Source organism: Pseudorasbora parva, chromosome 18 (genome assembly GCF_024679245.1).
Source record: "Pseudorasbora parva isolate DD20220531a chromosome 18, ASM2467924v1, whole genome shotgun sequence".
NCBI classification, from domain to species: domain Eukaryota; kingdom Metazoa; phylum Chordata; class Actinopteri; order Cypriniformes; family Gobionidae; genus Pseudorasbora; species Pseudorasbora parva.
The window spans coordinates 142,501-155,000 of record NC_090189.1 but is presented as its reverse complement, the minus strand read 5'-3'; the positions used below and the strand labels follow the sequence as shown (position 1 = coordinate 155,000).

Genomic DNA, 12,500 nt, shown 5'->3' with positions numbered 1-12,500 from the left:
CTGTTATCGTAGGGCCCGGAGCTGTTATCGTAGGGCCCGGAGCTGTTATCGTAGGGTCCGGAGCTGTTATCGGTAGGGCCCGGAGCTGTTATCGGTAGGGCCCGGAGCTGTTATCGGTAGGGCCCGGAGCTGTTATCGGTACGGCCTGGAGCTGTTATCGGTAGGGCCCGGAGCTGTTATCGGTAGGGCCCGGAGCTGTTATCGGTAGGGCCCGGAGCTGTTATCGGTAGGGCCCGGAGCTGTTATCGGTAGGGCCCGGAGCTGTTATCGTAGGGCCCGGAGCTGTTATCGTAGGGCCCGGAGCTGTTATCGTAGGGCCCGGAGCTGTTATCGTAGGGCCCGGAGCTGTTATCGTAGGGCCCGGAGCTGTTATCGTAGGGTCCGGAGCTGTTATCGTAGGGCCCGGAGCTGTTATCGTAGGGCCCGGAGCTGTTATCGTAGGGTCCGGAGCTGTTATCGTAGGGTCCAGAGTTGTTATCGTAGGGCCTAGAGCTGTTATCGTAGGGCCCAGAGCTGTTATCGGTAGGGCCCAGAGCTTTTATCGGTAGGGCCCAGAGCTTTTATCGGTAGGGCCCAGAGCTGTTATCGGTAGGGCCCAGAGCTGTTATCGTAGGGCCTAGAGCTGTTATCGATAGAGTCTAGAGCTGTTATCGGTAGGGCCCAGAGCTGTTATCGGTAGGGCCCAGAGCTGTTATCGGTAGGGCCCAGAGCTGTTATCGGTAGGGCCCAGAGCTGTTATCGGTAGGGCCCAGAGCTGTTATCGGTAGGGCCCAGAGCAGTTATCGGTAGGACCCAGAGCTGTTAGCTGTTAGCCGTAGGGTCTAGAGCTGTTATCGATAGAGTCTAGAGCTGTTATCGGTAGGGCCCAGAGCTGTTATCGGTAGGGCCCAGAGCTGTTATCGGTAGGGCCCAGAGCTGTTATCGGTAGGGCCCAGAGCTGTTATCGGTAGGGCCCGGAGCTGTTATCGGTAGGGCCCGGAGCTGTTATCGGTAGGGCCCGGAGCTGTTATCGGTAGGGCCCGGAGCTGTTATCGAAGGGTTTAATAAGAGTTAGTAGTTGTAGGTGCAATGTTGTAGTCAACAGAATGTGTAAAATAAAGTGAAACCAAAATAATAGGTCAGGCTCTTTACTGTCCATGTTGATAATTTGTACACATTGAATGGAAGGCCTTGCGGTGTTTCGTGAATGATCTCGGGCGGTCTAGTGAGCCTCTAATGGACACAGATGATGAACTCACCATTGTGGAAAAGCCGATCCAGAGGTCAAAGGTGGCATCGAGATGGCTAGTGACGTACTGCTCCTCTTCAGAAGATGTTATGGACACCAGGTCTCCGCCCTCTCGCACACACTCACTGCGAGCCGCTGTCCAGCTCTTACGAACGCCGGCCCGTCGCTTATAGCAGTTAGAGCCGAAGGCCTGCCAGCCGTTAGCCGTATCACACAGCGGAGCGGGGTTAGCTAGAGGACCACAGGGAAACACTCCTTACACACACACACTGACTACACATACACTCACTCACTCACTCACTCACTCACTCACTCACTCACTCTCTCACACACTCTCTCACACACTCTCTCACACACTCACTCACTCACACACTCACTCACACACTCACTCACACACTCACTCACTCACTCACTCACTCACTCTCACAGCGGAGCAGGGTTAGCTAGAGGACCACAGGGAAACACTTCTTACACACACTCACTCACACTCTCTCACACACACACTCACACTCCCTTACACACTCCTACTCACTCACACACTACTCACACTCTCAGACTCACTCACACTCCCTCACACACTCCTACTCACTCACACACTCACACTCTCAGACTCACTCACACTCACTTACACACTCTCAGACTCACTCACACTCAGTTACACACTCCCTCACTCACACACTCACACTCTCAGACTCACTCACACTCCCTCACACACTCCCTCACTCACACACTCACACTCTCAGACTCACTCACACTCCCTCACACACTCCTACTCACTCACACACTCACACTCTCAGACTCACTCACACTCACTTACACACTCTCAGACTCACTCACACTCACTTACACACTCTCTCACTCACTCACAGCGGAGCGGGGTTAGCTAGAGGACCACAGGGAAACACTCCTTACACACACTGACTACACACTCTCACACACTCTCACTCTCTCTCACTCACATTCTCACTCTCTCTCATACACACACACACACACACACGTACGGTTGGGCCGTTTGCAGATGTACTGGCGTCTGGCTGAGCAGGTTTCGTCGTTCCAGCGGCCGTCATTCGCGCCCTGAACCTGCCCACAGTCCTCATTATCTGCCCAGTTATCCGGCTGACCCTCCCTCCAGTACCTGCGATTCATGCCATGCTCAAACACTCCATACACCACTGCAGATAATACACTTCAGATATCTGACCCGCTGGTAGGTCAGTGTGAGAGTGTGTGTGTGTGTGTGTGAGACGTACGACAGGTAGGGGTAGAACACACTTCCGTCGCTCCACTCCCAGTTTCCCTCCGACGCCACATCGTTGAGTCCAATCCAGAAAATGGAGGAGCCGATCTGCGTCCGAACCCACGTCTGACCAGAACAGAAGAGTAAGGGTGTGTGTGTGTGTGTGTGTGTGTGTGTGTGTGTGTGTGTGTGTGTGTGTGTGTGTGTGTGTGTCTCACCCGCTCATGAATGTCCTGGATGCTCATCAGATCACTGCCCTTACTGACACAATCCTCCAGCGCCTCGTTCCACGACTTCATGTCCGAGGAGAAGAAGTAACATCTGTCCTCATACGGCCGCCAGCCCTCCGCACACTGAGCCCAGCCTGACACACACACACACACACACACACACACAGAAACAGGCTGAACTTGTATTTGTGACTCCAGTTGACGTTTCCTTAGTTAAAGGGGTGATGAATTGAGAAATCAACTTTCCCTTGAGCTTTAGAGAATATAAAAGGTCATGGTAATATAAGAATATCCAGAAGTTTCAGAGCTGAAAACTTTGTTACCTTGTTAGTAAAAGAAAAGCTTTTATAGACAACAGGCTCAGAAAACGTATGTGCCGCATCTTGACGTCAACGTGTGACAAAACACAGCCTCTACAGAATAATAAGCACATCTAATTCAGTAGCCCCGCCCACCCACTCGTCTAATTCAGTAGCCCCGCCCACCCACTCGTCTCATTCGTCCCCGCCCAACGCAGCAATAAACATGCTGAAGAAGATGGCAAGATATTGCGCTATTCCAGGGACCTATTGCACTAAACTAGGATAAGGGATTAGGCCGGGATATCTTGGTGATCTTGTCATCTAAATGCAAAAGTAGTACTCCGCTGTTGTGTAAACGTACCCTGAAGGCAAACTTACACCGAGAATGATAACGATAATGAAAGATAACTATATTAGCAGATAAACTGAGCCAGGACATCAAGATATCCCGGCTTAATTCCTTATCCTAGTTTAGTGCAATAGGCCCCTGGTTATGGAAGAACACAGTCCCTGCATAGGCTTCCTTCGGATCATATTAGGGCTGTGTTATACCGACCCCTAACTGCCCGTGCACGGTTCCGGCTTATACCCACCGATCGGGCGGGCAAAGTAATAAAAATAATATTCCAATCAATCGCAGGTGGATGAGAGAGAAATCATTGTCTTTGATAAAGACGTTTAGCAAACCCTGTGAGAGAATCATTCCAGTGCCACTTTCAAAACAATCCCTCCCTCGTGTGAACTGACAGCGGAGCTGAAGCTCATTAAATATGCAGATCTTATCCAATCCTAGCCGTGGGCGTTTACTTCAGAGTCTCCAAGTGACACGCCCATCAAAACCAGTGTAGAAAACAGCCCATTACTGATTAGGATTAACTGATTTATGATGTTTCTTAATGTGGAAACCATACAAATGTCAAAAAATTAATATAAAAAATTAATAAAAGTCAGTTCATAACACATTTAATGAATATGGTTCCTTTCATCTCAGTTGCATACTTTACACCTACATTATCTATACACACACACACACACACACACACACACACACACACACACACACACACACACACACACACACACACACACACACACACACACACACACACACACACACAGCCCTGCTGTTTTCTGTTCAATCGATGCTGAGAGGAAGGGTTTTTTGCAAATGATTGATTATTTAAAGGAAATGGGGGTAAAATAGTAAAAGTACAATAAAAATACACACTTGTGCCACAATCTTTTTTTTTTTTTTTTTTTTTTTTTTTTTTATGTTTTTGATCATTGTATATGTGTATGTGGGCACCAGAGTCCAAGACAAATTTCCCCATTGGGGACAATAAAGTTCATTGAATTGAATTGAATCTATGCAGTTAAAACACTAAACTGAAAAAGACAGAAATGCCCACGAGAACACACACAGCTCATTCACATGCTAATGGGTTAGCGGAGTACTTCATATACCCATGAACACAGCACAAACATCTAGATGAGATGTAAACAACATATTAATATTATTATGGGTATTTTTTGCGCAATTGCTCAATAAATGTTTGGGGTCATATTGAGCGTAAAGAGGAAACGAGCAGCGCATGAGCATCAAAATGTGTTATAATATTTAGCAGAGGGAATATTCCTGTTGTTCTATAACTGTCCATCATAAAGAGTCTCATGACCGAGACACGAGATCATACTAATGTTTCACTGACAGGCTCGATATGAGTGCCATAATCACGTGATTAATATGAGGGCCCTAATCACGTGATTAATATGAAGGCCCTAATCACGCGATTAATGTGAGGGCCCTAAACACGCGATTAATGTGAGGGCCCTAAACACGCGATTAATGTGAGGGCCCTAAACACGCGATTAATGTGGGTGCCCTAATCACGCGATTAATGTGAGTGCCCTAATCACGCGATTAATGTGGGTGCCCTAATCACGCGATTAATGTGGGTGCCCTAATCACGCGATTAATGTGGGTGCCCTAATCACGCGATTAATGTGGGTGCCCTAATCACGCGATTAATGTGGGTGCCCTAATCACGCGATTAATGTGGGTGCCCTAATCACGCGATTAATGTGGGTGCCCTAATCACGCGATTAATGTGGGTGCCCTAATCACGCGATTAATGTGGGTGCCCTAATCACGCGATTAATGTGGGTGCCCTAATCACGCGATTAATGTGGGTGCCCTAATCACGCGATTAATGTGGGTGCCCTAATCACGCGATTAATGTGGGTGCCCTAATCACGCGATTAATGTGGGTGCCCTAATCACGCGATTAATGTGGGTGCCCTAATCACGCGATTAATGTGAGGGCCCTAATCACGCGATTAATGTGAGGGCCCTAATCACGCGATTAATGTGAGTGCCCTAATCACGCGATTAATGTGAGTGCCCTAATCACGCGATTAATGTGAGGGCCCTAATCACGCGATTAATGTGAGGGCCCTAATCACGCGATTAATGTGAGGGCCCTAATCACGCGATTAATGTGAGGGCCCTAATCACGCGATTAATGTGAGGGCCCTAATCACGCGATTAATGTGAGGGCCCTAATCACGCGATTAATGTGAGGGCCCTAATCACGCGATTAATGTGAGGGCCCTAATCACGCGATTAATGTGAGGGCCCTAATCACGCGATTAATGTGAGTGCCCTAATCACGCGATTAATGTGAGTGCCCTAATCACGCGATTAATGTGAGGGCCCTAATCACGCGATTAATGTGAGTGCCCTAATCACGCGATTAATGTGAGTGCCCTAATCACGCGATTAATGTGAGGGCCCTAATCACGCGATTAATGTGAGTGCCCTAATCACGCGATTAATGTGGGTGCCCTAATCACGCGATTAATGTGGGTGCCCTAATCACGCGATTAATGTGAGTGCCCTAATCACGCGATTAATGTGAGTGCCCTAATCACGCGATTAATGTGAGTGCCCTAATCACGCGATTAATGTGAGTGCCCTAATCACGCGATTAATGTGAGGGCCCTAATCACGCGATTAATGTGAGGGCCCTAATCACGCGATTAATGTGAGGGCCCTAATCACGCGATTAATGTGAGTGCCCTAATCACGCGATTAATGTGAGTGCCCTAATCACGCGATTAATGTGAGGGCCCTAATCACACTCCTTCAGGACACACAGTTTTTCAGGACACACTGTCCGTCAGGACACACACTCCTTGAGGACACACTGTCCATCAGGACACACTGTCCATCAGGACACACTGTCCGTCAGGACACACTCTCCATCAGGACACACTCTCCATCAGGACACACTGTCCGTCAGGACACACTCTCCATCAGGACACACTGTCCGTCAGGACACACTGTCCGTCAGGACACACTCTCCGTCAGGACACACTCTCCGTCAGGACACACACACCTTCAGGACACACTCTCCGTCAGGACACACTGTCCGTCAGGACACACTCTCCGTCAGGACACACACACCTTCAGGACACACTCTCCGTCAGGACACACTCTCCGTCAGGACACACTCTCCGTCAGGACACACTCTCCGTCAGGACACGCTCTCCGTCAGGACACGCTCTCCGTCAGGACACACTCTCCGTCAGGACACACTCTCCGTCAGGACACACTCTCCGTCAGGACACGCTCTCCGTCAGGACAAACTCTACGTCAGGACACACACTCCGTGAGGACACGCTCTCCGTCAGGACACGCTCTCCGTCAGGACACGCTCTCCGTCAGGACACACTCTCCATCAGGACACACTGTCCGTCAGGACACACATTCCATCAGGACACACTGTCCGTCAGGACACACTCTCCATCAGGACACACTGTCCGTCAGGACACACTGTCCGTCAGGACACACTCTCCATCAGGACACACTGTCCGTCAGGACACACTCTCCGTCAGGACACACACACCTTCAGGACGCACACACCTTCAGGACACACTCTCCGTCAGGACACACTCTCCGTCAGGACAAACTCTACGTCAGGACACACACTCCGTCAGGACACACTCTCCGTCAGGACACGCTCTCCGTCAGGACACGCTCTCCGTCAGGACACGCTCTCCGTCAGGACACGCTCTCCGTCAGGACACGCACTCCGTCAGGACACGCTCTCCGTCAGGACACGCTCTCCGTCAGGACACGCACTCCGTCAGGACACGCTCTCCGTCAGGACACGCTCTCCGTCAGGACACACACTCCGTCAGGACACACACTCCGTCAGGACACGCTCTCCGTCAGGACACGCTCTCCGTCAGGACACGCTCTCCGTCAGGACACGCTCTCCGTCAGGACACGCTCTCCGTCAGGACACACACTCCGTCAGTACACACACTCCGTCAGGACACGCTCTCCGTCAGGACACACACTCCGTCAGGACACGCTCTCCATCAGGACACGCTCTCCGTCAGGACACACACTCCGTCAGGACACACTCTCCATCAGGACACGCACTCCGTCAGGACACACACTCCATCAGGACACACTCTCCGTCAGGACACACACTCCGTCAGTACACACACTCCGTCAGGACACGCTCTCCGTCAGGACACGCTCTCCATCAGGACACGCTCTCCGTCAGGACACACACTCCGTCAGGACACACTCTCCATCAGGACACGCACTCCGTCAGGACACACACTCCATCAGGACACGCTCTCCGTCAGGACACACACTCCGTCAGGACACACTCTCCATCAGGACACGCTCTCCGTCAGGACACGCTCTCCGTCAGGACACACACTCCGTCAGTACACACACTCCGTCAGGACACGCTCTCCGTCAGGACACGCTCTCCGTCAGGACACGCTCTCCGTCAGGACACACTCTCCATCAGGACACACTGATCTGAAACGAGACTTACCTGAGCGGATGAGCCCGAGGAAGGTGAAGACTGAAAGCCAAAGCATCTCGCTGTGAATGAGTTTAAAGCTGAGACAGAACGGGTTTATCCTGCTCTCATTCTCTCTCTCTCTCTCTGTGTGTGTGTGTGTGTGTGTGTGTCCACACGCCTGTTCTCCGGACGTCTGCACATACACACACACTGAAGTTGCTTTTCACCTTCAGCAAGTCCAAAGATTACACTGTAAAACACACATGGTCATCTGACATCAGGAGCACATGACCTGTCATTAAGGGCTTCCTTTAACAGCAAACACTGGATGGACGGGTGAGAGACATTCACCCATAAAAGCCCTCTCTACATGTCTAATCAATCAATCAATCAATCAACTTTATTTATATTGCGCTTTTACAATGACAATTGTTTCAAAGCAGCTTCACATTGTTCAGTATGGGGTACCGCAAGGCTCAGTGTTAGGACCGCTGCTCTTCACCCTGTATCTGCTCCACTGGGAGATATCATTAGGAAACATGGCGTTAGTTTTCATTGTTATGCTGACGATACTCAGCTCTATATTTCCTCACGCCTTGACGAAAGCTACCAATTCACAAGATTAACGGAATGCAGAGCTGATATAAAACACTGGATGAATAGTAATTTCCTGCAACTTAATTCAAATAAAACTTAATTTTTAATTATTGGACAGAAAAGCTCCACAAGTAGTAACCGAGAATACTGTCTAACACTTGATGACTGCTCTGTCAAGCCCTCGTCACACACACACACACACACACACACACACACACACACACACACACACACACACACACACACGTCGTCAGTCAAAGACGCTCTTTGATACCCACCTCTTATTTGAAAGCCACGTTTCTAGCATCTGTAAAACCGCATTCTATCATCTTAAAAATATATCTAAATTACGGCACATGCTTTCAATGCCAAATGCTGAACAGTTAGTCGATGCGTTCATGAGCTCAAGGCTAGATTATTGTAATGCTCTACTGGGTGGTTGCCCTGCTCGCTTAATAAACAAACTCCAGCTGGTCCAAACCGCAGCAGCTCGAGTTCTTACTAGAACCAGGAAGTATGATCATATTAGTCCAGTTCTGTCAACACTGCGCTGGCTCCCTATTAAACATCGCATACATTTTAAAATCCTGCTTATTACTCAAAGCACTAAATGGTTTAGCTCCAGTACTTAAGCGAGCTCTTAACACATTATACTCCATCACGTCTATTGCGGTCTCAAAACTCTGGCCAGTTGATAATACCTAGAATATCTAAATCAACTGCAGGCGGTCGATCATTTTCCTATTTAGCTCCTAAACTCTGGAATAGTCTTCCTAGCATTGTTCGGGAAGCAGACACACTCTGTCAGTTTAAATCTAGACTAAAAACACATCTCTTTACTATGGCATACACATAGAACATTATTAACTTTCATTATTCAGATCAATTGACTGATTGTTAGGCTGCATTAACTAGGTCAGCCGGAACCGGGAACACTTCCCATAACACCTGATGTACTCGTTACATCATCAGAAGAACGGCTTCTACGCTAATGTTAGTCTCTCTGTTTATCCCGAGGGTTATCCTGGATCCGTGTCCGGATCGGATGGTGGACCTGCCTGGACATGACCAGCTCATCCTGGAGTGTCTGCTGAGCCGTGTCAAATGGTGTCTCCTCCGAATTTGCCTCACCGGCACGTCATGCTCAATAAACCCGTCTTCAGCGCGATGACTCCGATCTTTCATGTATTCATACTCTTGTGTAATCGACGCCCCATCCTAAATAAATCCGTCTCTTCCGTGATACCCAGAAATTACGAATATTCTGCTCTAATATGACCTCTGACCTGTGCGGTTGCCAGAATAATAATCCTCCACTGTGTGTTAATAGGCCAGAGGAGAACTGAGTCTGGTTTCTCTAAGGTTTATTTTTCTCCATCATGCCCTGATGGAGTTTCGGTTCCTTTGGTCGCCTTTGGCTTGGCTTGCTCAGTTGGGGACACTAACATTATGATCAGAGTTATTCAACTAAATATACAAATAAAATTAATGAATTAGGTCTTATTTAATTCTATAAACTATAATCCTGATCTGCCAACATTGTCTCTCTCTGATAAATTAAAATAAGCTGATAACATCACTGTTTACTCCAGAACGACTGTACAGCCAAATCTAATTCTGCTGCAGTATTGTCCTGTTTAACACTGAATCTGCTCTGACACAATCGGCGTTGGAGAAGAGCGATAGAAATAAAGATGACTGATTGATGTTCTCTAATGTAAATGAGTTCAGTGCAATATCCAACAGATCTCCATTGCTTATAACTATCTTAGTTTGAGATCAGAAATCTTATGAAAGCGATTTGATAATTAAAACGAGCAAATATCTGCCAATGTGATCATAAACATCAACTCAACTCAGATGTGAGTAATGTTCAAGGACAGATGTCTGCTCGTTTTAATCACAAAATCACTCCATTTAGTTCAGTTTCTCAGAAAACAAGACTTATTTCTTCATTTCACATTAAATGTGTCCTGATTTATGGATGTTAGAGTTTGAGCTGGAGAACAGAAATCCCGAGGAAAAACATAATTTCTGCAGCGCATGCAATTTAGTTTAGGGCCTTATGAAATCTGTTTTATAGTCCTTTCTGTTGTAATTTTTCTGGACTCTGCTTTAATGGTCAGAATAAATGTGACTGACTCTTGTTCATCTTCTTTGAAAAATCCCATGTCATTCTGCATATCAAACAGTAAATATAATTTTTATGAATGGATTCTGCATCACAGGAATCATACAGCCCTAATTTAATGCCATGATATTGAATTTTAAGACTTTCTGCTCCAATTTAAGACATTTTAAGGCCTAACATTGTGGAACGTCAATTTAAGACTTCTCTAAGACCTCTAGAGAGCCTGTGGTTTCTGGCCCTCTCTTGGGGAGCGGATCTGGAGCGTCATGTGTTTGTTTGAACACGCGTGTCGTGTGATTTCTGGTCCTTTCTCAGGGAACGGATCTGAAGCGTCATGGGTTTGAACACGCGTGTCGTGTGGTTTCTGGCTCTCTCTCGGGGAACGGATCTGGAGCATCACGTGTTTGTTTGAACACGCGTGTCGTGTGGTTTCTGACCCGCTCTTGGGGAACGGATCTGGAGTGTCATGTGTTTGTTTGAACATGCGTGTTGTGTGGTTTCTGGCCCGCTCTCTGGGAACGGATCTGGAGCGTCACGTGTTTGTTTGAACACGTGTGTCGTGTGGTTTCTGACCCGCTCTCGGGGATTGGATCCAGAGCGTCATGTGTTTGTTTGCACACGCGTGTCGTGTGGTTTCTGGCCCTCTCTTGGGGAGCGGATCTGGAGCGTCATGTGTTTGTTTGAACACACGTGTCGTGTGGTTTCTGGCCCTCTCTTGGGGAACGGATCTGGAGCGTCACATGTTTGAACACGCGTGTCGTGTGGTTTCTGGCCCACTCTTGGGGAACGGGTCTGGAGCGTCACATGTTTGAACACGCGTGTCGTGTGGTTTCTGGCCCTATCTCGGGGAGCGGATCTGGAGCGTCATGTGTTTGTTTGAACACGCGTGTTGTGTGGTTTCTGGCCCTATCTCGGGGAGCGGATCTGGAGCGTCATGTGTTTGTTTGAACACGCGTGTCGTGTGGTTTCTGGCCCTCTCTTGGGGAACGGATCTGGAGCGTCATGTGTTTGTTTGAACACGCGTGTCGTGTGGTTTCTGGCCCTATCTCGGGGAGCGGATCTGGAGCGTCATGTGTTTGTTTGAACACGCGTGTCGTGTGGTTTCTGGCCCTCTCTTGGGGAACGGATCTGGAGCGTCATGTGTTTGTTTAAACACGCGTGTCATGTGGTTTCTGGCCCTATCTCGGGGAGCGGATCTGGAGCGTCATGTGTTTGTTTGAGCACGCGTGTCGTGTGGTTTCTGGCCCTCTCTTGAGGAACGGATCTGGAGCGTCATGTGTTTGTTTGAACACGCGTCGTGTGGTTTCTGACCCACTCTTGGGGAACGGATCTGGAGCGTCATGTGTTTGTTTGAACACGCGTGTTGTGTGGTTTCTGACCCACTCTTGGGGAACGGATCTGGAGCGTCATGTGTTTGTTTGAACACGCGTGTCGTGTGGTTTCTGGCCCTCTCTCGGGGAACGTATCTGGAGCGTCACGTGTTTGTTTGAACACGCGTGTCGTGTGGTTTCTGACCCACTCTTGGGGAACGGATCTGGAGCATCATGTGTTTGTTTGTACACGCGTGTCGTGTGGTTTCTGGCCCTATCTCGGGGATCGGATCTGGAGCGTCATGTGTTTGTTTGAGCACGCGTGTCGTGTGGTTTCTGGCCCTCTCTCGGGGAATGGATCTGGAGCGTCACGTGTTTGTTTGAACACACGTGTCATGTGGTTTCTGGCCCTATCTCAGGGATCGGATCGGGAGCGTCATGTGTTTGTTTGAACACGCGTGTCATGTGGTTTCTGGCCCTATCTCAGGGATCGGATCGGGAGCGTCATGTGTTTGTTTGAGCACGCGTGTAATGTGATTTCTGGCCCTTTCTCAGGGAACGGATCCGAAGCGTCATGGGTTTGAACACGCGTGTCGTGTGGTTTCTGGCTCTCTCTCGGGGAACGGATCTGGAGCA

General features: G+C 48.8%; 1 protein-coding gene across 1 annotated transcript in view; it reads right to left on the bottom strand.

The window, feature by feature from the left end:
• LOC137047026 (C-type mannose receptor 2-like) overlaps positions 1-3,193 on the bottom strand; it is a 55,373-nt gene extending 52,180 nt beyond the window's left edge. The window contains exons 1-5 of the mRNA XM_067424559.1: positions 3,181-3,193; positions 2,684-2,829; positions 2,479-2,591; positions 2,230-2,363; positions 1,239-1,459 (exon numbers count right to left, since the gene is read on the bottom strand). Of these exons, the coding sequence (XP_067280660.1) occupies positions 1,239-1,459; positions 2,230-2,363; positions 2,479-2,591; positions 2,684-2,829; positions 3,181-3,193 (627 nt within the window). The remainder of the gene's footprint in view (positions 1-1,238; positions 1,460-2,229; positions 2,364-2,478; positions 2,592-2,683; positions 2,830-3,180) is intronic.
• Between the last annotated feature and the right edge of the window lie 9,307 nt (positions 3,194-12,500).